General features: G+C 44.6%; 2 protein-coding genes across 2 annotated transcripts in view; one reads left to right on the forward strand and one right to left on the reverse strand.

Annotated features, from left to right (window-relative positions):
- LOC135213430 (uncharacterized) overlaps positions 1–24,869 on the reverse strand; it is a 46,133-nt gene that overhangs the window by 19,078 nt on the left and 2,186 nt on the right. The gene's annotated exons all lie outside the window — the stretch shown is intronic.
- Positions 1,513–24,869, forward strand: LOC135219050 (uncharacterized). Its single transcript, XM_064255484.1, has 5 exons — positions 1,513–1,741; positions 21,765–21,938; positions 23,834–24,004; positions 24,129–24,286; positions 24,666–24,869. The coding sequence occupies exons 1-5, from the start codon at positions 1,513–1,515 to the stop codon at positions 24,867–24,869; spliced, it is 936 nt and encodes a 311-aa protein (XP_064111554.1).

Below are 24,869 nucleotides of genomic sequence, written 5' to 3' on the forward strand. Positions count from 1 at the left end.
TAATGTAGAAGTTAAATTATCAGTTGTGAAAGAGGAGGTGGTTGGGGTTAATGTGGAAGTTAAATTATCAGTTGAGAAAGAGGAGGTGGTTGGGGTTAATGTGGAAGTTAAATTATCAGTTGTGAAAGAGGAGGTGGTTGGGGTTAATGTGGAAGTTAAATTATCAGTTATGGAAGAGGAGGTGGTTGGGGTTAATGTAGAAGTTAAATTATCAGTTGTGAAAGAGGAGGTGGTTGGGGTTAATGTAGAAGTTAAATTATCAGTTGTGAAAGAGGAGGTGGTTGGGGTTAATGTGGAAGTTAAATTATCAGTTGGTGGAAGCGGAAAGGTGGTGGGGGTTAATGTGGAAGAAAATTATCAGTTATGGAAAGGGAGGTGGTGGGGTTAATGTGGAAAGTAAAATTATCAGTTATGGAAGAAGGAAAGTTCGGTTGGGGTAATGTGAAGTTAAAAAATTAGTTCAGTGGTGAAAGAGGAGGTGGTTAATGTAAGTGGAAAGTTAATATCAGTTTGTGGAGGAAGCGTGGTTGGGTTTTAATGTGGAAGTTAAATTATCAGGTAAATGGAAGAAGGAATTGGGGTTGGGGTTAATGTGGAAGTTAAATTATCAGTTGTGAAAGAGGATGGTTGGGTTGGGGTTTAATTGTGGAAAGTTAAAATTAATTCAGAATTGGAAAGGAAGGGAAGATGGTTGGGGTTAATGTCGAAGTAGAGGTTTAGTTGTGCGAAAGGAGGTAGTGGGGTAATGTGGAAGTAGAGGTTTCAGTTGTGGAAAAGAGGGAGGTAGTGGGAGGGTTAATGTGGAAGTAGAGGTTTCAAGTTGTGAGAAAGAGGGAGGTGGTGGGGGTGGTTAATGTGGAAGTAGAGGTTTCAGTTGTGGAAGAGGAGGTAGTGGGGGTTAATGTGGAAGTTGAGGTTTCAGTTGTGGAAGAGGATGGGTAGTGGGGTTAATGGTGATTAGTAGATAGTTTCAGTGTGGAAAGAGGAGGTAGTTGGGTTAATGTGGAAGTAGAGTTTCAGTTGGTGGAAGAGGAGGTCGTTGGGTTAATGTGGAAGTAGAGTTTCAGTTGTGGAAGAGGAGGGTAGTGGGGGTTATGTTGAAGAGAGTTTCAGTGGGAAGAGGAGGTAGTTGGGTTAATGTGGAAGTAGAGTTTCAGTTGTGGAAGAGGAGGTAGTTGGGGTTAATGTGGAAGTAGAAGTTTCAGTTGTGGAAGAGGAGGTAGTGGGGGTTAATGTGGAAGTAGAGGTTTCAGTTGTGGAAGAGGAGGTGGTGGGGGTTAATGTGAAGTAGATGTTTTTCAGTTGTGAAGACGATGTAGTTGGGGTTAATGGGAAAGTAGAGGTTTCAGTTGTGGAAGAGGTAGTAGTTGTGTTATGTGGAGTAGAAGTTTCAGTTGTGGAAGGAGGAGGTAGTGGGGTTAATGTGAAGTTGAGGTTTCATTGTTGAAGAGGGGTTATTGGGGGTAATGTGGAAGTTTGAGGTTCAGTGTGAAGAGGAGGTTATTGGGGTTAATGTGGAAGTTTGAGGTTTTCAGTTGTGGAAAGTGGTTATTGGGGTTTAATGTGGAAGTTGAGGTTTCAGTTGTGGAAGAGGAGGTAGTTGGGGTTAATGTGGAAGTAGAAGTTTCAGTTGTGGAAGAGGAGGTAGTGGGGGTTAATGTGGAAGTTGAGGTTTCAGTTGTGGAAGAGGAGGTAGTTGGGGTTACTGTTGGACGTAGAAAGTTCAGTTGTGGAAGAGGAGGTAGTGGGGGTTAATGTGAAGTTGGGTTTCGTTGTGGAAGGGAGGTATTGGGGTTAATGTGTAAGTAGAGTTCAGTTGTGAGAGGAGGTAGTTGGGGTTAATGTGGAAGTTGAAGTTTCAGTTTTGGAAGAGGAGGTAGTTGGGGTTAATGTGGAAGTAGAAGTTTCAGTTGTGGAAGAGGAGGTAGTGGGTGGTTAATCTGAGTCGCGGTTTTAGTGGGGAAGAGGAGGTATGTAGTGGGTGAAGTGGAAAGTAGAGGTTTCAGTGTGGAAGGAGGGTGGTGGGGCAGTTATGTGGAAGTAGAAAGTTTCAGTTGTGGAAGAGGCAGGTGGTGGAAGTTTGTTTAATGTAAGAAGTAGAAGTTTCAGTTGTGGAAGAGGAGGTAGTTGGGGTTAATGTGGAAGTAGAAGTTTCAGTTGTGGAAGAGGAGGTAGTTGGGGTTAATGTGGAAGTAGAGGTTTCAGTTGTGGAAGAGGTAGGTAAGTGGTGTTTCATGTGAAGTAGAGTTTTCAGTTGTGGAAGAGAGTAGTTGGGGGTTAATGTGGAAGTAGAAGTTTCAGTTGTCGGAAGATTTGGAGGTAGTTTGTGGTTAATGTTGAAGTAGAGGTTTTGTTTTCAGAAGTGTGGAAAGAGGAGTTAAGTTTTGTTGGGTTAATGTGGAAAGTCGAAGTTTTCAGTTGTGGAAGAGGAAGGTAGAATTTGGTTTAATTGGAATTTTAGGTTTCACGTGTGGAAGGGAGAGGTTGGGGTTAATGTGGAAAGTAAAGTTTCCGTTGTGAAAAAAAGAAGGATTAGTTGGGGGTTAATGTGGAAGTTTGAGGTTTTTCAGTTGTGGAAGAGGGTTATTTGGGGTTAATTGTGGAAAGTTAGAAGTTTTCAGTTGGTGGAAGAAGGCGGTAGTGGGGGTTAATGTGGAATTGAGGTTTCAGTTTTGGTGAAGGAGGTGTTAGTTGGGGGTTAATTGTGGGAAGTTAGAGGTTTCAGTTGTGGAAGAGGAGGTAGTGGGGGTTAATGTGGAAGTAGAAGTTTCAGTTGTGGAAGAGGAGGTGGTTGGGGTTAATGTGGAAGTAGAAGTTTCAGTTGTGGGAAGAGGAGGTAGTTGGGGGTTAAATGTGGAAAAGTTGAAGGTTTCAGTTGTGGAAGAGGATTAGGGGTTTTGGGTTTAATGTGGAAGTAAGAATTTTCGTTTTGAAGAGGAAGGTAGTGGGGTTAATGGTGGAAGTTAGCGGTTTCGTTGTGGAAAGGAGGAGGTTGGGGTTAATGTGGAAGTAGAAGGTTTCAGTTGTGGAAGAGGAGGTAGTTGGGGTTAATGTGGAAGTAGAGGTTTCAGTTGTGGAAGAGGAGGTGGTGGGGGTTAATGTGGAAGTAGAGGTTTCAGTTGTGGAAGAGGAGGGAGTTGGGGGTTTATGTGGAGTAGAAGTTTTCAGTTTTGTTGGAATCGGAGGTGGTTGGGTTAATTGTGGAAGTTAGGAAGTTTGTTTTGGAAGAGGCGGTATTTGGGGGTTAATGGAAGTAGAAGTTTCTTTTGAGTTGGTGGAAGGAGGGTCTTTTGGGGTTAATGTGGGAAGTAGAAGGTTTCCAGTTTGTGGAAGGAGGAGGTGGGGGGGTTTGGGGTGTTTGGAAGGTAGGAAGGTTTCAGTTGTGGAAGAGGAGGTAGTGGGGGTTAATGTGGAAGTAGAGGTTTCACTTGTGGAAGAGGAGTGTAGTTGGGGTTTAATGTGGAAGTGAGGTTTCACAGTTTGGAATGGAAGAGGAAGTAAGTGGGAGGTTTAATGTGGAAGTAGAGGTTCAGTTGTGGAAGAGTAGTAGTTGGGGTTTATGTGGAAGTAGAAGTTTCAGTTGTGGCAAGAGAGGTAGTTGGGGTTAATGTGTAAGTAGAGGTTTCAGTTTTTGTGGAAGAGGAGGTATTGGGGGTTGGGTTAATGTGTTTTTGAAGGTAGAGGTTTTCAGTTGTGGAAGAGGAGGTAGTTGGGGTTAATGTGGAAGTAGATTTGGTTTCAGTTGTGGAACAGAGGAGGTGTAAGTGTTAATGTGGGAAGTAGAGTTTCAGTTTTTTGTGGAAGGAGGAGTAGTTGGGGGTTAATTTGAAGTAGAGTTTTAGTTTGTGGAATAGTAGGTAGTAGTTTGTTTAGGGTGGAATGTGGCAGTAGAAGGTTTTCAATTGTTGGAAGAGGAGGGTAGTTGGGGTTAATGTGGAATAGTTAGTTTCAGTTGTGGAAGAGGAGGTGTTGGGGTTATGTGTATAGAAGGTTCATGTTGTGGAAGAGGAGGTATGGGGGTTATGTGGAAGTGCGGTTTCAGTTGTTGGAAGAGGAGGTAGTTGGGGGTTAATGTTGGAAGTAGTTTGGGTTTTCTTGGGAGAGGAGGTAGTTGGGGTTTAATGTGGAAGTAAGAAAGGTTTCAGTTGGTGGAGAGGGGTAGTTGGGGTTAATGTGGAAATTAAAGGGTTTCAGTTTTGTGGAAGAGGAGGTTAGTTGGGGGTTAATGTGGAATACGTTTAGAGTTTCAGTTTTGTGGAAGAGGGGATATTTGGGGTTAATGTGGAAGTAGAGGTTTCAGTTTTGTGGAAGAGGTAGTTGGTTGTTAATGTGAAGTAGAGGTTTTTTAGTTGTGAAAGAGGAGGATAGTTTGGGGTTAACATGTGGAAGTACGTTTCAGTGTAAAAGGAAGAGGAGGTAGTTTTTGGGGGTTAATGTTTGGGGTTAGTAAGTTTCAGTTGTGGAAGAGGAGGTGGTTTGGGTTATGAAAAAAAAGGTAAAAGAAAGTTTTTTTTTTAGTTGTGGAAGAGGAGGTATTTTGGGGGTTAATGTGCAGATAGAAGGTTTTCAGGTTGTGGACGAGGAGAGTAATTGGGTTAATGTGGAAAGTAGAGGTTTCAGTTGTGGAAGAGGGAGGTAGTTGGGGTTAATGTGGAAGTAGAAGTTTCAGTTTGGAAAGAGGAGGTAGTTGGGGTTAATGTGGAAGTAGAGGTTTCAGTTGTGGAAGAGGAGGTTAATAGTTGGGGTTAATGTGGAAAGTAGATGTTTCAGTGTGGGAAGAGAGGTAGTTGGGGGTAATGGTGGAAGTAGAGGTTTCACGTTGTGGAAGAGGGAGGTGGTGGGGGTTAAATGTTGGAAGTAGATGTTTCAGTTGGGAAGAGGATGTCAGTTGGGTTAATGTGGAAGTAGAAGTTTCAGTTTTGGAGAGGAGGTAGTTGGGGTTAATGGTGGAAGTAGAAGTTTCAGTTGTAGGAAGAGGAGGTAGTGTGGGGGGGTAGTGGAAGAGAAGTTTCAGTGTGGAATAGGAGTGGTGGCGGGTTAATGTGGAAGTCGAGGTTTCAGTTGTGGAAGAGGAGTAGTTGGGTTAAGTGAAGTAGAAGTTTCAGTTTTTGAAGAGGAGGTAGTTGGGGTTAATGTGGAAGTAGATTTCAGTGTGGAAGAGGAGGTTAGTGGGGGAATGTGTGCAAGTAGATGTTTCAGTTGTGGAATAGGCGGTATTTGGGGTTAATGGTGGCCGTTCAGAAGGTTTTCAGTTTTGGTTGAAGGGGCAAGGTAGTTGGGGTTAATGGGTGGAACGTAAGGAAGTTTTGCAGTTTTTGGTGGAACAGAGGAGGTATTTTGGGTTAATGTGGCAATTATCGGTTTCAGTTGTGGAAGAGGGGAGGTAGTTGGGGTTAATGTGGAAGTTGAGGTTTCAAGTTGTGGAAGCGAGGTAGTTTGGGGTTAACTGTGGCAATTAGAGGTTTCAGTTGTGGAAGAGGAGGTAGTTGGGGTTAAATGTGGAGTTAAGAAGGTTTCAGTTTTGGTGGCAAGAGGAGGTAGTTGGGGTTAATGTGGAATTGAAAGGTTTTCAGTTTGTGGACCGAGTAGGTAGTTGGGGGTTAATGTGGTAAGTAGAGGTTTCAGGTTGTGGAAGAGGAGGTAGTTGGGGTTAATGGGGTTGGAAGTAGGAATTCCCGGTTTGGTTGAGGAGGTTAGTTGGGGTTAATGTGGAAGGTAGTTTGGGGTTTCAAGTTGGTGGAAGGAGTAGGGTAGTTTTGGGGTTATGTTGGGAAGTAGAAGTTTCAAGTTGTGGAAGGAGGAGTAGTTTGGGGTTAATGGGTGGAAGTAGAGGTTTCAGTTGTGGAAGAGGAGGTAGTTGGGGTTAATTTGTGGAAGGTTGAGGGTTTCCAGTTGTGGAAGCGGAGGTAAGTGGGGGTTAATGTTGGGGAAGTTAGAAGTTTTCAGTGGGGAAGAGAATGGTAAGTTGGGGTTAATTGGAATAGGAGGTTTCAGTTGTGGAAGATGGCGGTAGTTTGGGGGTTAATGTTTGGAAGGTAGAGGTTTCAGTTTGTGGAAGAGGAGGTAAGTTGGGGTTAATGTGGAATTATGAAAGGTTTCAGTTGTGGAAAAAAAAAAAAATAGGAGGTAGTTTGGGGTTAACTGTGGAAGTTAGCAGGTTTATTCAGTTGTGGAAGAGGAAGGTAGTTGGGGGTTTTAATGTTGGAAGTAGAAAGGTTTCAGATTGTGGTGAAAGGAGGTTAGTTGGGGGTTAATTGTGGAATTAGAGGTTTCAGTTGTGGAAAGAGGAGGTAGTTTGGGGTTGTAATTGTGGAAGTTAAGGATTTTACAAGTTGTGGAAGAAGGATGGTTAGTTGGGGTTAAATGTGGAAGTATAAGGTTTTCAACAGTTTGTGGGAAGAGGAGGTAGTTGGGGTTAATGTGGAAGTAGAAGGTTTCAGTTGTGGAATAGGAGGTAGTTGGGGGTTCAATGTTGGAAGTTGAAGGTTTCAGTTTGGTGGAAGAGGAGGTAAGTTGGGGAGGTTAATGTGGAAGTTAGAAGGTTTCAGTTTGTGGTAAGAGGAGGTAGTTGGGGGTTAATGTTGTGAATTTGAAGGTTTCAGTTGTTGGAAGAGGAGGTAAGTTGGGGTTTAATGTGGAAGTTAGAAGTTTCAGTTGTGGAAGAGGAGGTAGTTGGGGTTTGGGGTTAATGTGGAAGTTAGAAGGTTTCAGTTTGTGGAAGAGGAGGTAAGTTGGGGTTAATTTGGTGGAAGTTAGAAGGTTTCATGTTGTTTGGTGGAAGGAGGGGTAGTTAGGGGGTTTTTAATGGTGGAAGTCAAGGGGTTTTCAGTTTTGGGGTGGAAGAGGAGGTTTGTGCTTATGTTGGTGGTTTAAGGTTTGTCAGGTTGTGGAAGGGAGGTAGTTGGGGTTTAATGTTGGAAGTAGAATTTTTCAGTTTGTGGAAGAGGAAGGTAGTTGGGGTTTTAATGTGGCAGTTTAGAAGGTTTCAGTTTTGGAATGGAAGGGAGGTAGTTGGGGGTTAATGTGGAAGTAAAAGAGGTTTCAGTTGTGGAAGGGATGGTGGTTTTTGGGGTTAATGTGGAAGTTCGGAAGGTTTCATTGTTGGTGGGAAAGGAGGTAGTTTGGGTTAATTTGGGAAAGTTAGAAGGGTTTTCAGTTTGTGGAAGTAGGAAGGTAGGTGGGGGTTAATTTGGTGGAACGTAGAGGTTTCAGTTTGTGGGAAGAGGAAGGTAGGTTTGGGGGTTAATGTGGAAGTAGGAGGTTTGCCAGTTTTAGTGGAAGAGGAGGTAGTTGGGGCAGTTAATGTGGAAGTTAGAGGTTTCAGTTGTGGAACGATGGAGGTAGTTTGGGGTTTAATGGTGGAAGTATCGGGTTTCAGTTGTGGAAGAAGGCGGTTTAGTTGGGGTTGGGTTAATGTGGAAGTAGAAGGTTTCAGTTTTGGAAGAGGAGGTAGGTGGGGGTTAATATGGGAAGGTAAGGTTTCACTTTTGGTTGGAAGAGGAGGTTAAGTTTGGGTTAATGTGGAAGTAGAAGGTTTCACGTTGTGGAACGGGATGGAGGTTGGGTTGGGTTAACGGTGGAAGTAGAAGTTTCAGTTGTGGTGAAAGGAGGTATTGGGGTTAATGTTGGAAGTAATAGGTTTTGTTTCAGTTTGTTGGAAGATGGAGGTGGGTGTGGGGGTTTAATGTGGAAAGTAGCAGGTTTCTAGTTTGTTGGAAAGAGGAGGTAGTTTGGGGTTAATTGGTGGAAGTAGGTGGGTTTCAGTTGTGGAAAAGGTGGAGGTTTGGTGGGGTTCTGTAGGAAAGTAGAAGTTTTCAGTTGTGGCGAGGAGGTAGGGGTGGGGGTTTAATGTGGAAGTTAAGGTTTTCAGGTTGTGAAGAGGAGGTTAGTTGGGGGTTATGTGGAAGGTAGGAGGTTTCAGTTGGGGTTGGAATAGGAGTAGGTTTGGTTAATGTTGGAAGGTTTAAAGTTTTCAGTTTGTGGTAAGAGGAGGTAGTTGGGGTTTAAGTGGAAGTAGGAAGTTTCAGTTTTGGAAGGGAGGTTTCAGTGGGGGTTAATGGGTGGGAAGTAGGAAGTTTCAGGTTTTGGAAGGGAGAGGTTAAGTTGGGGGTTAATGTGGAAGTTAGAGGTTTCAGTTGGTGGCAGAGGAGGTGGTTGGGGTTAAGGGGTTGGAAGTTTAGGAAGTTTCGTTGGTTTGGATTAGGAGGTTGGGGGTTATGGGTGGGGAAGTAGGAGGTTTCAGTTGGTGTTGAAGAGGAGGGTAGTGGAAGGGGTTCATTGGAAGGGGTTTTTTTTTTTTTTTTTTTTTTTTTTCCCCCCCCGAGGTTTTCATTGTGGAAGAGGAGGAGGTAGTGGGGTAATTTGTTGGAAGTAAGAAGGTCAGTTAGTGGAATAAGAGTTTAGTTGTAATGTGGGGGAAGTTAAAGTAGGTTTCGTTGTGGAGAGGAGGTAGTTGGGGTTTAATGTGGAAAGTAGAAGTTTAGTTGTGGAAGAAGGAGGTTGGGGTGGGGGGTTAAACGTTTGGAGTATAAGGGTCAGTTGTGGAAGCGGAGGTGTGGCAGTTACTTGTGGAAGTTTGAAGGTTTTCAGTTGTGAAGAGGGGGAGGTAGTTGGGGGGTTATGTGGAAGTATTTAAAGTTTCATTCAGTTGGGGTTGGAAGAAGGGGTAGTTGGTGGTTATTTGGGGTTTGAAGTAAAGTTTCAGTTTTTTGAAGAGGAGGTAGTTGGGGTTAATGTGGGAAGTAGAGGTTTCAGTGTGGAAAGATGTGGGTAAGTGGTTTTATTTGTGTAAAGAGGTGTTTCATTTGTCGAAGAGGAGGTAGTTGGGGGTTAATGTGGAAAGTTTAGAGGTCAGTGTGGGGGAGGGAAGGTAGTTTGGGGGTTTAATGGGGAAAGTGAAGGTGAAGTTTGTGAAGAGGAGGTAGTGGGGTTAATGTGGAATTAGAGGTTTCAGTTGTGGAAGAGGAGGTGGTTGGGGGTTAATGTGGGAAGTAGAGGTTTCAGTTTGTGGAAGATGAGGTAGTTGGGGGTGAATGTGGGGAAGTAGATTTTGTTTCAGTGTGTTTTTTGTTTGGAAGAGGAGGTAGTTGGGGTTAATGTGGAAGTAGAGGTTTCAGTTGTGGGAAACGAGAATGTAGTTGGGGTTAATGTGGAGGAGAGGTTTCAGTTGTGGAAGAGGAAGGTAGTTGGGGTAATGAAAAGTGGGTTTCAGTTTTGTGGAAGAGGGGTATTGGGGTTAATGTGGAAGAAGTTTAGAAGGTTTCAGTTGTGGAAAAGAGGAGGTAAGTGGGGGTTATTTGTGGAAGTAAAAGAGGTCAGTTTTGGGTGGAAGAAGAGGTTCGTTTGGGTTATGTGGGGAAGTAAGAAGTTTTCGTTGTGGAAGAGGGGTATTTGGGGTTAACTTTTGGTGGAGTAAAGTTTCAAGGTTTTTGGAAGAAGGAGGTGTTGTTGGAATGTTGGGGAAGTAGAAGGTTTCAGTTTGTGAAGAGGAGGTAGTGGGGTTTTAATGTGGAATCTAAAAGTTTTCAGGTTTGTGGAAGAGGAGGTATTGGGGTTATGTGGAAGTAAGGACAGTTGTGGAAGAGGAGGTCAGTTGGGGTTAATGTGAAGTAGAGGTTTCAGTTTTGGAAGAGTTTCGAGGTGGGTTGGGGGTTTATGTGGAAGTAGAGGTTTCAGTTTGAAGAGGAGGTGTTGGGGTTAATCTTGCAAAGTAAGAAGGTTTCAGTTGTGGAAGAGGAGGTAAGTTTGGTGGTGTTTAGTTGTGGAAGGGTAAGGGGAGGTTTCAGTTTGTGGGGAAATAAGGGGGAGGTAATTGGGTTTATTTGTGGAAGTGGGAAAGTTCAGTGTGGGGAAGGGAAGGAGGTAGTTTGGGTGTTTAATTTGAAGTAGAGGTTTCAGGGTTTTGTGGAAGAGGAGGATGGGTTTGGGGGTTACTTTGTGGAGTTAGGAGTTTCAGTTTGTGGAAGAGGAGGTAGTTTTGGGGTTATGTGGAAGTTGAGGTTTAGTTGGGGGGGTGGAAGAGGGAGGGAGTTGGGGCGTTAATGTGGAAGGTAGAGTTTCAGTTGTGGAAGAGGAGGTAGTTGGGGTGGGTTAACTGTGGAAGTTGAAGTAAAGTCAGTTGGGTGAAGAGGAGGTATTGGGGTTATGTGGAAATAAGTTTCAGTTGTGGAGAGAGGTTAGTGGTTTCATTGTGGAAAAAAGTAGAGGTCAGTTGTGGAAAGAGGAAGGTGTGGGGGTTAATGTGGAAGTTGAAGTTTCAGTTGTGGAAGAGGAGGTAGTTGGGGTTAATGTGGAAGTTGAAGGTTTCAGTTGTGGAAGAGGAGGTAGTTGGGGTTAATGTTGGGAAATATAAAGGTTTCAGTTGTAAAGAAGATGAGGTAGTGGGGGTTTATTGTGGAAGTAAGAAAGTTCAGTTGTGGTAGATGAAAGTAGTTTGGGGGTTTGAAAGGTAAAAAAGTAAGTAATTTGTGGAAGTATTAAGGTTTCAGTTTGTGGGAGCGAAGGTAGTTGGGGTTAATGTGGAAGTAGAGTTTCAGTTGAATGGAAGAGGCGGGTAGTGGGGGTTAATGTGGAAGTAGAGGTTCAGTTGTGGAGAGGAGGGTAGTTGGAGGTGGGGGTTAATGTTGTAAGTTGGAGTTTCAGTTGTGGAAGAGGATTGTTTGGGGTTATGTGGAAATTAGAAGTTTCAGTGTGGGTGGAAGAAGGAAGGTGTGGGGTTAATGGTGGGGAAATAAGAGTTTCAGTTGTGGAAGAGGAGGTAGTTTGGGGTTAATGTGGAAGTAGAAGTTTCAGTTTTGAAGAAGGAAGGTGGTTGGGGGTTAATTGTGGAAGTAGAAAGTCAGTGGGAAGAGGATGTTAATGGGGTGGTTATGTGGAAGTAGTTTCAGCTTTGTTGGGAAGAAGGAGGTTTCCAGTTGTAATGTTGGGGAAGTCGAGGTTTTCAGTTTTGTGGAGAGGAGGTAGTTGGGGTTAATGTGGAAGTAGAAGTTTCAGTTGTGGAAGAGGAGGTAGTTGGGGTTAATGTGGAAGTAGAGGTTTCAGTTGTGGAAGAGGAGGTAGTTGGGGTTAATGTGGAAGTAGAGGTTTCAGTTGTGAAGAAGGAGTAGTGGGGTTTTAATGTGGAAGTAGAAGTTTCAGTTGGTGGCCGGGAAAGTATGTTTAGTTGGGGTTAATGTGGGGAAGTAAGAAAGTTTTTCAGTTGTGGAAAGAGGAGGTAGTGGGGTTAATGTGGAAGTAGAAGTTTCAGTTGTGGTAAGAGGAGGTGGTTGTGGTTTAGTTGTTGGGAAGTAGAGTTTTCAGTTTGGAAGAGGAGGGTAGTTGGGGTTAATGTGGAAGTTGAAGGTTTCAGTTTGTGGAAGATCACAGGAAAGGGTGGGGGTTAATGTGGAAGTTGAATGTTTCAGTTGGGGGTTGGAGAGGAAGGTAGTTGGTGGTTATGTGGAATTTGAGGTTTCAGTTGTGGAAGATAGGTAGTGGGGTTTTAATTGTGGAAGTATTAAGTTTCAGTTGTGGAAGATGGAAGGTGGTGGGTGGTTCAATGTGGAGGGTTTGAAGTGTTGGGGAGTTTGGTTGAGGCAGGAGGTAGTTGGGGTTAATGTTCAAGTTGAAGGTTTCAGCAACCAAGTTTAATGTGGAAGAGGAGGATTTGGGGGTTGGGGAGGTACAAGTTAGTTGGGGGGTGGGTTGTTAACATGTGGAAGAGGTAGAGGTTTTTTCAAGCTTGTGGATAGAAGGAAGGGGCTTGGTGGTCTGGGGGGTTTGTTTTTAACTTCATTAATTGAAGTTGATGTCCATTCAGTGTGGAAGAGGGAGAATAGAAAGTTTGCGCAGTTTTTTAAGTTTTTGGGGTTAATTGAGTAAGAGTTTCAGAATCAGTTTGTGGAACGGGGGAAGGAAGGTAGTTGTGGGGGGTTAATGTGGGGGAAAGTAGAGGTTTTGTTCAGTTCTTAGGAAATCAGTGGGGTTGGTGGAAGTAGAGGTAGTTGGGGGGGGTTAATGTGGAAGTAAGAGTTTCAGTTCAAATCACAATCCAGTGTTTTGGAAGTGGAGTTGGAGCCGGCCTAGAAGGGTAAAAGGGGAAAATTTGGGGGTGGTCGTTTTGGTGGGGTTAATGTGGAAGTGAGGTTTTAGTTGTGGAAGAAGGGAGGTAGGGGGGTAATTGGGGTTAATGTTTGGAAATTAGAGGTCAGTTGTGGAAGAGGAGGGTCGTGTTCCTTTGTGGTAAACGTTAAGAGGTTTTCAGTTGTGTGGCCGCGGCGGGGGTAGTTGTTATTTTTTTGGGTTAAATAAGTGGCAGTCAGAACAAGGTTGTTTCCGTTGTTGGGAAGGGCACGGCGGAGTAGTTTGGGGTTGGGTGGTTTCAATGTAGAGGTAGAAGGTTTCAGTTGTGGAAGGAGGGGTTAGTTTTTGGGGTTGAATGTGGAAGTAGAGGTTTCAGTGTTTGGAAGAGGACGGTAGTGTGGGGTTAATGTGGAAGTAGAAGGGGGTTTCAGAAAGTGTTGGGGAGAGGAGGTTTAGTTGGGGGTTAAATGTGGAAGAATAGACCGTTTCAGTTGTGGAAGAGGAGGTAAGTAGTGGGGGGTTAATGTGGAAGTGAGTTTTAAGTTTGGGTTGGAAGAGGAGGTAGTGGGGGTTTGGGGTTAATGTTTGGAGTCATAAGTTTCAGTTTGAAGAGGAAGGTTAGTTTTGGGGTAATGGTTGGGAAGTAGAGGTTTCAGTTGTGGAAGAGGAGGTATTTGGGGGGGTTAATTGTGGAAGAGAAGGTTTTCAGTGTGGAAGTAGAGGTAGTTTTGTTGGGGGTTGAATGTTGGGGAAGTGGAGGTTTCAGTTGTGGAAGAAGGAGGTATGGGGGTTAATGTGGAATAGGAGTTTCAGTTGTGGAATAGGGGAGGTAGTTGGGGTGGTTAATGTGGGAAGTAGAAGTTTTCACAGTTGGGGTGGAGAGGAGTGGTTGGGGGTTATGTGGAAGTAGAAGGTTTCCCAGTTTTGGAAGAGGAGGGTAAGTTGGGGTTATTTGTTGGAAGAGATGTTTCAGTTGTGGAAGAAAGAGAGGTAAGTTGGGGTTTATTGGTGGAAGGTAGAGAGTTGGGGGTTCAAGTTGTGGGAAGAGGAGGTTGTTGGGGCTAATGGTTTGGAAAGTAGATGTTTCAACAGGTTGGGTGGAAGAGGAGGTAGTTGGGGTTAATGTGGATAGTAGAGGTTCAGTTGTGGAAAGATGAGGTGGTGTGGGTTAATGTGGAAGTAAGAGGTTTCAGTTGTGGGAAGAGGAAAGGGAGTTGGGGTTATGTGGGGGACAGTTAAGAAGTTTCAGTTTTGGAAGAGGAAGGTAGTTTGGGTTAAGGTTTGGAAGTAAGACGTTCAGTTGTGGAATAGAGGAAGGTAGGTTGGGGGTTAAGTTGGAAGTAGGAGGTTTCAGTTGGGTGAAGAGGAGGGGTTAGTTGGGGTTTAATGTGGAAGTAGAGGTTGTCAGTTCGTGGAAGATGAGGTTAGGTTGGGGTTAATGTTGGGGAAGTTAAGAGGTTTCAGTTGGTGGAAGAGGGGGTAGTTGGGGTTAATGTGGAAGTTTAGAAGTTTCAGTTTTTGGTGGAAAGGAGGTGCGTGGGGGTAATGGTGGAAAAGGTAGGGGAGGGTTCAAGTTGTGGAAGAGAGTAGTTGGGGTTAATGGTTTGGAAGTAGAGGTTTCAGTTTGTGGAAGAGGGAGGTAGTTGGGGAATGGGAAGTAGAAGTTTCAGTTGTGGAAGAGGAGGTAGTTGGGGTTAATGGGAAAGTTAGGAAGTTTCAGTTTGGAAAGAGGAGGGGTGGGGAGCTAAGGTGAGGAAGGTTAGAAGTTTTCAGGTTCGGAAGAGAGGTTAGTTGGGGTTAAGGTGGAAATAGAGGTTTCAGTTGTGGAACCGACGGAGGAGGTTGGGGTTAATGTTGGAGTTTAAGAGGTTTCAGGTTGTGGAAGAGGAGGTAAGTTGGGGTTAATGGGGAAGTTAGGAAAGTTTCAGGTTTGTGGAAGAGGAGGTAGTTGGGGTTAATGGGTGGAAGTAGAAGTTTCAGTTTTGGTGGAAGAGGGGGATGTATTTGGGGTTAAGGGGTTGGAAGTAGGAAGTTCAGTGTGGAAGAGGAGGTAGTGGGGTAATGTGGAAGTAGAAAGTTTCATTGTTTGGAACAGAGGATGGTGGTGGGTTAATGGGAAAGAGAAGGTTTCAGGGGTTGTGGGAAGCGGAGTAGTGGGGGTTAATGTGGAAGTTGATGGTTTCTAGTTGTGGAAGATGGAGGTAGGTTGGGGTTAATGTGGAAGTAGAAAGGTTTGCAGTTTGTGGAAGAAGGAAGGGGGGGGGTTACTGGTGGAAGTTAGGGGGAGGTTTCAAGAATTGGGGAAGAGGAGGTGGTTTGCGGTTAATGTTGGAAGGTTTAGAAGTTCAGTTGGGTGGAAGAGGAATGGAGTGTAGGTTTTTGTTGGGGGGGTTATGGGAAGTTAGAAGTTTCAGTGGTGGAAGAGGAGGTTAGTGGGGGTTTAATTGGAAGTTTAGAGTTCAGTTGTTGGAAAGAGGGGGGACGGTTAGGGGGGGTTAATGGGGTTGGAAAGTTGGAAGGTTTCAGTTGTGGAAGAGGTTTAGGTAGTGGGGTTAATGTGGAAGTAGCAAGTTTCGTTGGTTGGAAAGAGGAAGGTTAGTGGGGGTTAATGTGGAAGTTAGGAAGGTTTCAGTCGTGGAAGGAGGAGGTTTGTTGGGGTTAGTGGAAGTAGAGGTTCAGTAGTTGGTGGAAGAGGAGGTCTAGTGGGGGCCCCATTAATGTGGAAAGTAGGGGAAGGTTTCAAGTTGTGGAAAAGAGGAGTTGTTGGGTTAATGGGGGAAAGTTCGAAGTTTCATTTGTGGAAGAGGAGGTAGGTGGGGCGGTTTAATTTAATGTGGAAGTAGAGGTTTCCAGTTGTGGGAAAGAGGAGGTTAGTTTGGGGTTAATGTGGAAGTAGAGGTTTCAAGTGTGGAAGGAGGAGTGTAGTTGGGGTTCATTGTGGAAGTAGAGGTTTCAGTTTGGTGGAAGAGGAGGTTAGTGGGGGTTAAGGTGGAAAGTAGAAGTTTCAGTTTGTGGAAGAGGGAGGTGGTGGGGTTAATGGTGGAAGTAGGAGGGTTTCAGTTGTGGAAGAGGAGGTAGTTGGGGTTAATGTGGAAAGTTGGGTTTTCAGGTTAATGGAAGAGGAGTAGGTTGGGGTTAACTGTTTGGAAGTAGAGTTTTCAGTTGTGGGAAGAGGAGGTAGGGGGGTTAAATGTGGAAGTAGAAGTTTCCAGTTGTGGAAGAGGAGGGGTAGGGGTTGGGGTTAATGTGGAAGAGAGGTTTCAGTTGTGGAAGAGGCTTTGGTAGTTGGGGTAATGTGGAAGTAAGAGTTTTCAGTTGGGGAAGAGGAGGTAGTTGGGGTTAATGTGGAAGTAGAGGTTTCAGGTTGTTGGAAGAGGAAGGGTGGGGTTAATGTTGGGGAGTGGAAGTAGCAGGTATTTTCAGGTGTGGAAGAGGAAGGTAGTTGGGGTTAATGGTTAGGAAGTAGAAGTTCAGTTGTGGAAGAGGAGGTAGGTTGGGGTAATGTTGGAAGTTGAAGGGTTTCAGGGTTATGGAAGAGGCATGGTAAGTTGGGGTTAAGTGGAAGTTTTTAGAGGTTCAGTTGGTGGAAGGAGGAGGGAACTTATGGGGGGTTTGGGGGTTTAACTGTTGGAAGTAGAAGTTTCACGGTTGTTGGAAAGAGGAGGTTAGTTGGGGTTAATGGGGAAGGTAGGAGGTTTCAGGTTGGGGTTGGCAAGAGGAGGTAGTTGGGGTTAATATGGGAAGTAGCGGTTTCAGGGTTGTGGAAGAGGAGCGTAGGTTGGGTATTGGTTGGAAGTAGAGTTCAGTGTGGAAGAGGAGGAATAGGTTGGGGTTAATGTGGAAAAGGTAGAGGTTTAGGTTGTGGAAACTGAGGAGGTTAATTGGGGTTAATGGGAAGTAGGAAGGTTTCAGTTGTGGAAAGGAGGGAGGTTTTTCGTGGGGTTTTATGTGGAAGTAGGAAGTTTCAGGTCTTTGAAAGGAGGAGGGACGGTTGGGGTTAATGTGGAAGTAGAGGTTTTCAGTTGTGGAAGAGGAGGTAGTTGGGGTTTTAAGTGGAAGTTGAGGTGTCAGGTTATGGAAGCAGGCAGGGTAGTGGGGGTTAATGGGGAAGTAGAAGGTTTGCAGTTGTGGGAAGAGGAAGGTAGTGGGGTAACGGGAAGATGAGGTTTCAGGGGTTGTGGAAGAGGATTTTGGTAGTTGGGGTTAATGTGAAGGTTTAGAGTTTCAGGTGTGGAAGAGGAGGTAGGTTAGGGTTTTTGGGGTTTAATGGTGGAAGTAGAAGGTTTTCAGTTTTGGAAGAGGAGGTAGTTGGGGTTAATGTGGAAGTAGAAGTTTTAGTTGTGGAAGAGGACGTTAGGGGTTGGGGTTAATGTGGAAAGTCGAGGTTTCAGTTGTGGAAGACGGAGGTAGTTAGGGGTTAATGTGGAAAGTAGAAGGTTTTAGTTGTGGAAGAGTGGAGGTTAGGGTGGGGGTAATGTGGAATTAGGGAAGGTTTTCAGTTGGGGTTGTAAGAGGAAGGTAAGGGGTGGGGGTTAAGTGGAAGTGAGGTTTCAGTTGTTGGAAGAGGTAGGTAGTTGGGGTTAATGTGGAAGTAGAAGTTTCCAGTTGTGGGAAGAGGAGGTAGTGGGGGTAATGGGTGGAAAGTTAGAAGGTTTCAGTTGGGTGGAGAGGAGGAGTTGGGGTTAATGTGGAAAAGTAGAGGTTTCAGTTTGGGGGTTGGAAGAGGAGGGTAGTTGGGAAGTTAAGGGAAGTAGATGTTTCAGTTGTGGAAAGGAGGTGTTGGGGGTTAATGTAAAAGTAGAGGGTTTCAGTTGTGGAAGAGGAGGTAGTTGGGGTTGGTTAATGTTTGAAGGTTTTAAAAGTTTCAAGTTTGGGAAGAGGAGTAGTTGGGGTTATGTTTTGGAAGTAGAAGGTGGTTTCAGTGATAAGAAGAGGGAGGTAAGTTGGGGTTAATTGTTGGAAGTATTTAAGTTTGTGTGGAAGAGGAGGTTTAGTGTTAAGTGGAAGTAGAGGTTTCAGTTTGGGTTGGAAGAGGAGGTTTAGTTTGGGGTTAATGTGAAGTAAAAGTTTCAGTTTTGAAGGATGGAAAGTTAGTTGGGGTTATTGTGGAAGTAAGGGGTTCAAGTGTGGGGAACGAAGGAGGTAGTTGGGGGTTATGTGGAAACGGGTAGAGGTGTCGTGTTTTGGTTAAGAGGTAGTTTGGGGTTATGTGGGGAAGTTTAGAAGTGGGGTCAGTTGTATGACGGATGGGGAGTAGTGGGGGTTTAATTGTTGGAAAGTAGAAGTTTCAGTTGTGGGAAGGAAGTTGAGGTAGTTGGGGTTGGAAGCAGGAGGTTTGGGGTTAATGGTGGAAGTAGAAGTTTCAAGTTTTGGAAGAGGAGGTAGTTGGGGTTAATGTGGAATTAGAGGTTTCAGTTGTGGGAAGAGTAGGTTTAGTTGGGGGTTAATGTGGCAGTCGAAGAGGTTTTCAGTTGTGGAAGAGGAGGTTTAGTTGGGGTTAATGTTGGAAGTAGAAGTTTTTTCAGTTTTGGAGAGGAGGTAGGTTGGGTTAATGTGTAAGGTAGAGGTTTCAGTTGTGGAAGAGGAGGTAGGGGGTTGGTGTTAATGTGGAAGTAGAATGTTTCAGTTTTGTTGGAAAGAGGAGGTAATTGGGGTTATGGGGTTAAACGTATAGGTTTCAGGTTGTGGAAGAGGAGGTGTGGGGGTTTAAACTGTTTAAAGTAAGGTTTCAGTTGTGGGAAGAGGAAGGTTAGGTTGGGGTTAATGGTTGAAAGTAAAAGTTTCAGGTTTTGGAAGAGGAGGTATTTGGGTAATGTGGAAGTAGAAGTTTTCATTTGTTTGGAAGAGGAGGTAGTTGGGGTAATTGTGGAAGTAGAGGTTGCAGTTGTGAAAGGGGTTGTTGGGGTTAATGGTGGAATAGAGGTTTCAGGGGTTGTTGAAGAGAGTAGTTGGGGTTAATGTAAAGTCAAGAAGTTTTCAGTTTTTGGTGACTAGAGGATTGTAGGTGGGGTTCAATGTGTAAGTAGGAGGTTTCAGTTGGGTTGAAGAGGAGGTTAGTTGGGTTAATGTGGAAGGTTTAGAGGTTTCAGTTGTTGGAAGATGGAAGGTAGGGTTGGGGTTAATGTGGAGTAGGGGGAAGTTTCAGTGTGAAGGAGGAGGTAGGTGGGGGTTAAAGGTTTAAGTAAGGTTTTCAGTTGTGGAAGAGGAGGTAGGTAGGGGGTTAATGTTGGAGTAAGGTTTCAGGTTTGTTGAAGAGGAGGTTAGTGGGGGTTTAATGGTTTGGAAGTAGAATTTTCAGTTGGTGGAAGAGGAGGTGGTGGGGGTTAATGGTGGAAGTTTAAAGGGGTTTCGCGTTGTGGAAGAGGAGGGTAGTGGGGGTTAATGTGGAAAGTTTTAGAAGTTTCAGTTTTGGAAGAGGAGTATGGGGTTAATGTGGGAGGTAGGAAGTTTCAGTTGGGGTTGGAAAGAGGAGGTAGTGGGTTTAATTATGGAAGGTTTAGAGGTTTCAGTTGTTGGAAGAGAAGGTAGTTGGGGTTTAATGTGGAAGTAGAGGTTTCAGTTGTTGGAAGAGGAGGTTATTTGGGGTTATTGGAAGTTTAGAAGTGTCAGTTTGTGGAGAGGAGGTTAGTGGGGGTAATGTGGACAGTAAGTTGTGTTCAAGTGTTGGGGAAGAGAAGGTTAAGTTGGGGTTAACTTGGAAGTAGAGGTTTTCAGTTGTGGAAGAGGAGGTACTGGGGGTTTAATGGGTTGGAAGAAAGTTTCATTGTGGAAGAGGAGGTGGTGTGGGTTCTGTGGAAGTAAGGTTTCAAGTTTGTGGAAGAGGGGTGGTGGGGTATGTGGAAGTAAGGTTTCAGTTGTGGAAGAGGGGGTAGGTTTTGGGTTAATGGGGTTGGAAGTAGAAGTTTCAGGTTGTGGGGGAAGAGGAGGTATGTTGGGGTTAATGTTTGGAAGTAAGGTTTCCAGTTGTGGAAGAGGAGGTAGTTTGGGGTTAATGTGGAAGTAAGGAGGTTTTCAGTTGGTGGAAGAGGAGGGTATGGGGTTAATTGTGTAAGGTAGGAGGTTTCAGTTTGGGGTTGGAAGAGGAGGTAGTTGGGGTTAAATGTTGAAGTAAGAAGTTTCAGTTGTGGAAGAGGAGGTGTGGGGGTTAATGTTTGGGGAAGTAAGAGGTTTCAGGTTGTGGAAGTAAGGGGTCGTTGGGGTTATGGTTTTGAAGTAGAGGTTCAGTTGTGGAAGAGGAGGTAGTTGGGGTTAATGTGGAAGTTAGAGGTTTCAGTTTGTGGTAAAGGAGGTAGGTTGGGGTTAAGGTTGGGGACGTTAAGAGGTTTCCAGTTGGTGGAAAGGGTAGTTGGGGTTAATGTTTGGAAGTAGAAAGTCATTTTGTTGGAAGAGGAGGTATTGGGGTTAATGTGAAGTAGAGGTTTCAGTTGGGGGTTGGAAAGAGGGGGAAGGGGCGGTTTTTTATTGGGTTGTTAAACTGTTGGAGGTTTGAGGTTTCAGTTGTGGAAGAGGCGGCAGGTTGGGGTTAATGTTGGCGGGTTAGAAGTTTCAGTTTGGTGGAAGAGGAGTAGTGTGGTTAATGTTTTGGAGTTGGGTTTCAGTTGTGGGGAAGAGGAGGTAGTTGGTGTTAATGGTGGAATAGAGGTTTCAGGTGGGGGTTGGGAAGAGAGTAGTTGGGGTTATGTGAAGTAGAGGTTTCAGGTTGTGAAGAGGAGGTAGTTGGGGTTAATGTTGGGAGTTAAGAAGTTCAGGTTTTGAAGAGGAGGTAGTTGGGGTTAATGTTTGGAGTAGATGTTTCAGTTGTGGGAAGAGGAGGTTTTTTAGGGGTTGGGGTTGAATGTGGAAGTAGAGTTTCAGTTGTGGAAGAGGCTGTAGGTTGGGGTTAAGGTAAAAGTTAGAGGTTTCAGGTTGGTTGGGAAGGAGGTTTGGTTGTTAATGTCAAAGTGAGGTTTCGTGTTTGGAACGAGGAGTTAGTGGGGGTTAAATGGTAGGAGTAAAGTGGGTCAAGTTTTGGGAAGAGGAGGTAGGTTGGGTAATGGTGGAAGGTTTTAGAAGTTTCAGTTGTTGGAAGAGGGAGGTAGTTGGGGTTAATGTGGAAGTAAGGTTTTCAGTTGTGGAAGGAGGAGGTTGTTGTGGTTAATGTGGAAGGTAGAGGTTTCACGGTTGTGGAAGAGGAGGTTAGGGGTTGGGGTTAATGTAAAGGTAAGAAGTTTCGTTTTGAAGAAGGAGGTACGTTGGGGGTTAATGTTTGGAGTAAGGTTTCAGTTGTGGAAGAGAGGTAGTTGGGGTTAATGTGGAATATAAGGTTTCCAAAGTGTTGAAGAGGATGTAGTTGGGTTAATGTGGAAGTGAAGTTTCAGTTGTGTGAAAGAGGAGGTTAGGGTGGGGTTAATGTGGAAGTAGGAAGTTTTCGAGTTGTGGGAAGAGGATGGTAGTAGGGGGTTAAATTGTGGGAAGTAGAGGTTTTCGTTGGTGGAAGAGGAGGTAGTGGGGTTTAATGGTTTGGAAGTAGAAGTTTCAGTTGTGAAAGGAGGTGGTGGGGTTAAAATTGGAAGGTAGAAGTTTTCAGTTGGGGTTGGAAGATGAGGTAGGTGGGGGGTTAATGTTGGAAGGTTTAGAAGTTTCAGTTTTGGGAAGAGAGGTAGTTGGGGGGTTAAATGTGTAAGGTAGAAGTTCAGTGGGGGTTGGAAGGGAGGTAGTGGGGGTAAATGGAAGTAGAAGGTTTCAGGTTGTGGAAGAGGAGGTAAGTTTGGAGGTAATGGTTGGAAGTAGGGGGAGGTTTCCCTTGTGGAAGAGGAGAATTGGGTTAATGGAAGTAGGGTTTCAGTTGTGGAAGGGAGGTAGTTGGGGTTAATGTTGGGGAAGTTTATAGGTTTCAGGTTGTGGAAGAGGAGGTGTTGGTGTTAATGTGGAAGTTTAGAGGTTTTCAGTTTTGGTGGAAGAGGAGGTAGTTGGGGTTCAAATGTGGAAAGCTAGAAGTTTTCGAGTTGTGGAAGAGGAGGTGGTGTGGGTTAATGTGGGGGAAGTTAAGAGTTTTCAGTTGGTGGAAGAGGAGGTGGTGGGGGTTATGGGGTTGGAAGTTAGAGTTCAGTTTGTGGAAGAGGGGGTAGGTTGGGTTATGGGGGTTGGAAGTAGAAGTTTCAGTTGTGGAAGAGTAGGGTTTAGTTGGGTTAATGTGAGTAGAGTTTCAGTTGTGGAAGAGGAGGTAGTTGGGGTTAATGGTGGAAGTAGGGGAAGGTTTCAAGTTTTGAAGAGTAGGTAATTGCGGGGGTTAATGTGTAGGTTTTATAGTTTTTCATTGTTTTGGAAAGAGAAGGTAGGTTGGGGGTTTAATGTGGAAGGTAGAAGTTTCAGTATTTGGTGGAAGGAGAGGTTGGTGGGGTTAATGTTGGAAGTAGAAGGTTTTCATTTGTTGAAGATGAAGGTAGGTTTGGGGTTAATGTGGAAGTAGAGGTTTCAGTTGTGGAAGAGGAGGTAGTTGGGGTTAATGTGGAAGTAGAGGTTTCAGTTGTGGAAGAGGAGGTAGTTGGGGTTAATGTGGAAGTAGAAGTTTCAGTTGTGGAAGAGGAGGTAGTTGGGGTTAATGTGGAAGTCCTAAGTTTCGAGTTGGGAAGAGGAGGTAGTGGGTGTTAAATGTGAAGGTAGGAGTTCAGTTTTGGGGGAAGAGGAGGTTAAGTGGGGTTAAGGTGTGGAAGTTGAGGTTTCAGTTGTGGAAGAGGAGGTAGTTGGGGTTAATGTGGAAGTAGAAGTTTCAGTTGTGGAAGAGGAGGTAGTTGGGGTTAATGTGGAAGTTGAGGTTTCAGTTGTGGAAGAGGAGGTAGTTGGGGTTAATGTGGAAGTAGAGGTTTCAGTTGTGGAAGGGGGATGGATTAGGGGTTGGGGTAATTTGGTGGAAGTAGAAGGGTTTCAGTTGTGGAAGGGAGGAGGTAGTTGGGGTTAAGTGGAAGGTAGGGAAGGTTTCATGTGGAAGGAGGAGTTTATTGGGGTTAATGTGAATGTAGAATTTCAGTTGTGGAAAGGAAGGTAGTTGGGGTTAATGTTGGGAAGTTAAGGTTCAGTTGTGGAAGGGGTGTAGTTTGGGATTCATGGTTTGGAAGTAGAGGTTTCAGTTGTGGAAGAGGAGGTAGTTGGGGGTTAATGTGGAAGTAGAGGTTTCAGTTGTGGAAGAGGAGGTAGTTGGGGTTAATGTGGAAGTAGAGGTTTCAGTTGTGGAAGAGGAGGTTGTTGGGTAATGTTGGGGGAAGTTAAAGAGGTTCAGTTGGTGGAAAGAGGGGTAATTGGGGTTTAATGTGGAAGTAGAGGTTCAGTTTTGGTGGAAGAGGAGGTAGTTGGGGGTTGGGTTAATGTGGAAGTAGAGGTTTCAAGGTTTGTGGAAGAGGAAGGCGGTGTGGTTAATTTGTGGAAGTAGAGGGTTTCAGTTGTGGAAGAGGAGTAGTTGGGGGTTAATGTTGAAGTAGGAATTTCAGTTTGGGGGAAGAGGAGGTTAGTTGGGTTAATGTGGAAGTAGAAGTTTCAGTTGTGGGGAGAAGGAGGATGTAGTTGGGGTTAATGGTTGAAGGTAGGTTTCAAGGGGTTTGTGGAAGAGGAGGTAGTTGGGGTTAAGGTGGAAGTAAGAGGTTTTTCAGTTTTGGTGAAGGGAGGGAGGTCGTTTGGGGTTAAAAAAAAAAATTTTTGTTTTTGGGGAAGTTGAAGTTCAGTTTGGAAGAGGAGGTAGTTGGGGTTAATGTGGAGTGAAGTTTCAGTTGTGGAGGCGGATTTGTAGTGGGGGTTAATGGTGGAAGTAGAGGTTTCAGTTGTGGAGAGGGAGGTGTGGGGTTAATGTGGGGGAAGTTAGAGGTTTCAGTTGGTGGAAGAGGAGGTAGTGGGGTTAATTTTGTGGAAGTAGAGGTTTCAGTTTTTTGGTGAAAGGATGGTAGGTTGTGTTATGTGGGGGAAGTTAAGAAGTTTCAGTGGTGGAAAGAGGAGGTATGGGGGTTTAATGGTTTGTAAGTAGAGGTTTCAGGTTTGGGAAGAGGAGGTAGGTTGGGTGTAATGTGGACAGGTAGGAGTTTCAGGGGTTGTGGAAGATTTAGGTAATTTGGGGTTAATGTGGGAAGTTAGAAGTTTCGTTGGGGAGAGGAGGTTAGTTGGGGTGAATGTTGGAAGGTAGGAGGTTTCAGTTGGGGTTGGAAGAGGAGGTAGTTGGGGTTAATGTGGAAGTAGAGGTTTCAGTTGTGGAAGAGGAGGTTGGGGTTAATGTGGAAGTAGAGGTTTCAGGTTGTGGAAGAGGAGGTAGTGGGGGTTAATATTTGGAAGTAGAGGTTTTTCAAGTTGTGGAAGAGGAGTAGGTGGGTTTTATGTTGGGGAAGTTTTAGAAGTTTCAGTTTTGGAAGAGGAGTAGGTGGGGGTTAATGTTTGGAATTAGGAGTTTCAGTTGTGGCAGAGGCGGTTAGTTGGGGTTAAATGGTGGAAGGTAGATGGGTTTCAGTTGTGGAAGAGGAGGTAGTTGGGGTTAATGTGGAAGTAGAGGTTTCAGTTGTGGAAGAGGAGGTAGTGGGGGTTAATGTGGAAGTAGAGGTTTCAGTTGTGGAAGAGGAGGTAGTGGGGGTTAATGTGGAAGTAGAGGTTTCAGTTGTGGAAGAGGAGGTAGTTGGGGTTAATGTGGAAGTAGAGGTTTCAGTTGTGGAAGAGGAGGTAGTGGGGGTTAATGTGGAAGTAGAGGTTTCAGTTGTGGAAGAGGAGGTAGTGGGGGTTAATGTGGAAGTAGAAGGTTTTTTTTTTTTCCATTTTGTTTTAGTGGGTGTGGTGGAAGAGGAGGTAGTGGGGGTTAATGTGGAAGTAGAGGTTTCAGTTGTGGAAGAGGAGGTAGTTGGGGTTAATGTGGAAGTAGAGGTTTCAGTTGTGGAAGAGGAGGTAGTTGGGGTTAATGTGGAAGTAGAGGTTTCAGTTGTGGAAGAGGAGGTAGTTGGTGTTATGTTGGAAGTATGAATTTCATTGTGGAAGAGGAGGGTAGTTGGGTTAATGGTGGAAGTATAGGTTTTCAGTTGTGAAGAGGAGGTAGTTGGGGTTAATTGTGGAGTAATGGTTTTCAGTTGTGGAAGAGGAGGTAGTTGGGGTTAATGTGGAAGTAGAAGTTTCAGTTGTGGAAGAGGAGGTGGTGGGGGTTAATGTGGAAGTAGAGGTTTCAGTTGTGGAAGAGGAGGTAGTTGGGGTTAATGTGGAAGTAGAAGTTTCAGTTTTGGAAGAGGAGGTAGTTGGGGTTTAATGTGGAGTATGAAGTTTCAGTTGTGGAAGAGGAGGTAGTTGGGGTTAATGTGGAAGTAGAGGTTTCAGTTGTGGAAGAGGAGGTAGTTGGGGTTAATGTGGAAGTAGAGGTTTCAGTTGTGGAAGAGGAGGTAGTTGGGGTTAATGTGGAAGTAGAAGTTTCAGTTGTGGAAGAGGAGGTAGTTGGGGTTAATGTGGAAGTAGAAGTTTCAGTTGTGGAAGAGGAGTGGGGTTAATGTGGAAGTAGAGGTTTCAGTTGTGGAAGAGGAGGTGGTGGGGGTTAATGTGGAAGTAGAGGTTTCAGTTGTGGAAGAGGAGGTAGTGGGGTTAATGTGGAAGTAGAGGTTTCAGTTGTGGAAGAGGAGGTAGTTGGGGTTAATGTGGAAGTAGAAGTTTCAGTTGTGGAAGAGGAGTTAGTTGGGGTTGATGTGGAAGTGGAGGTTTCAGTTGTGGAAGAGGAGGTTGTTGGGGTTAATGTGGAAGTAGAGGTTTCAGTTGTGGATGATGTGGTGGTTGGGGTTAATGTGGAAGTAGAGATTTCATTTGTAGAAGTGGTGGTGGAAAAATAG

This window comes from Macrobrachium nipponense, chromosome 19 (assembly GCF_015104395.2).
Source record: "Macrobrachium nipponense isolate FS-2020 chromosome 19, ASM1510439v2, whole genome shotgun sequence".
NCBI lineage: Eukaryota > Metazoa > Arthropoda > Malacostraca > Decapoda > Palaemonidae > Macrobrachium > Macrobrachium nipponense.

What these genes read in the sequence shown, in the direction of transcription:
- LOC135219050 (XM_064255484.1), top strand. Translation starts at nt 1,513, where the DNA reads ATGTGGAAGTTTGAGGTTTTCAGTTGTGGAAAGTGGTTATTGGGGTTT. An exon ending in GTTCAGTTGTGGAAGAGGAG is followed by an intron (nt 1,742 to 21,764) that starts GTAGTGGGGGTT and finishes TTGAGGTTTCAG; the next exon opens with TTGTGGAAGAGGAGGTAGTT. An exon ending in TTTCAGTTTTGGAAGAGGAG is followed by an intron (nt 24,287 to 24,665) that starts GTAGTTGGGGTT and finishes GTGGAAGAGGAG; the next exon opens with GTAGTTGGGGTTAATGTGGA.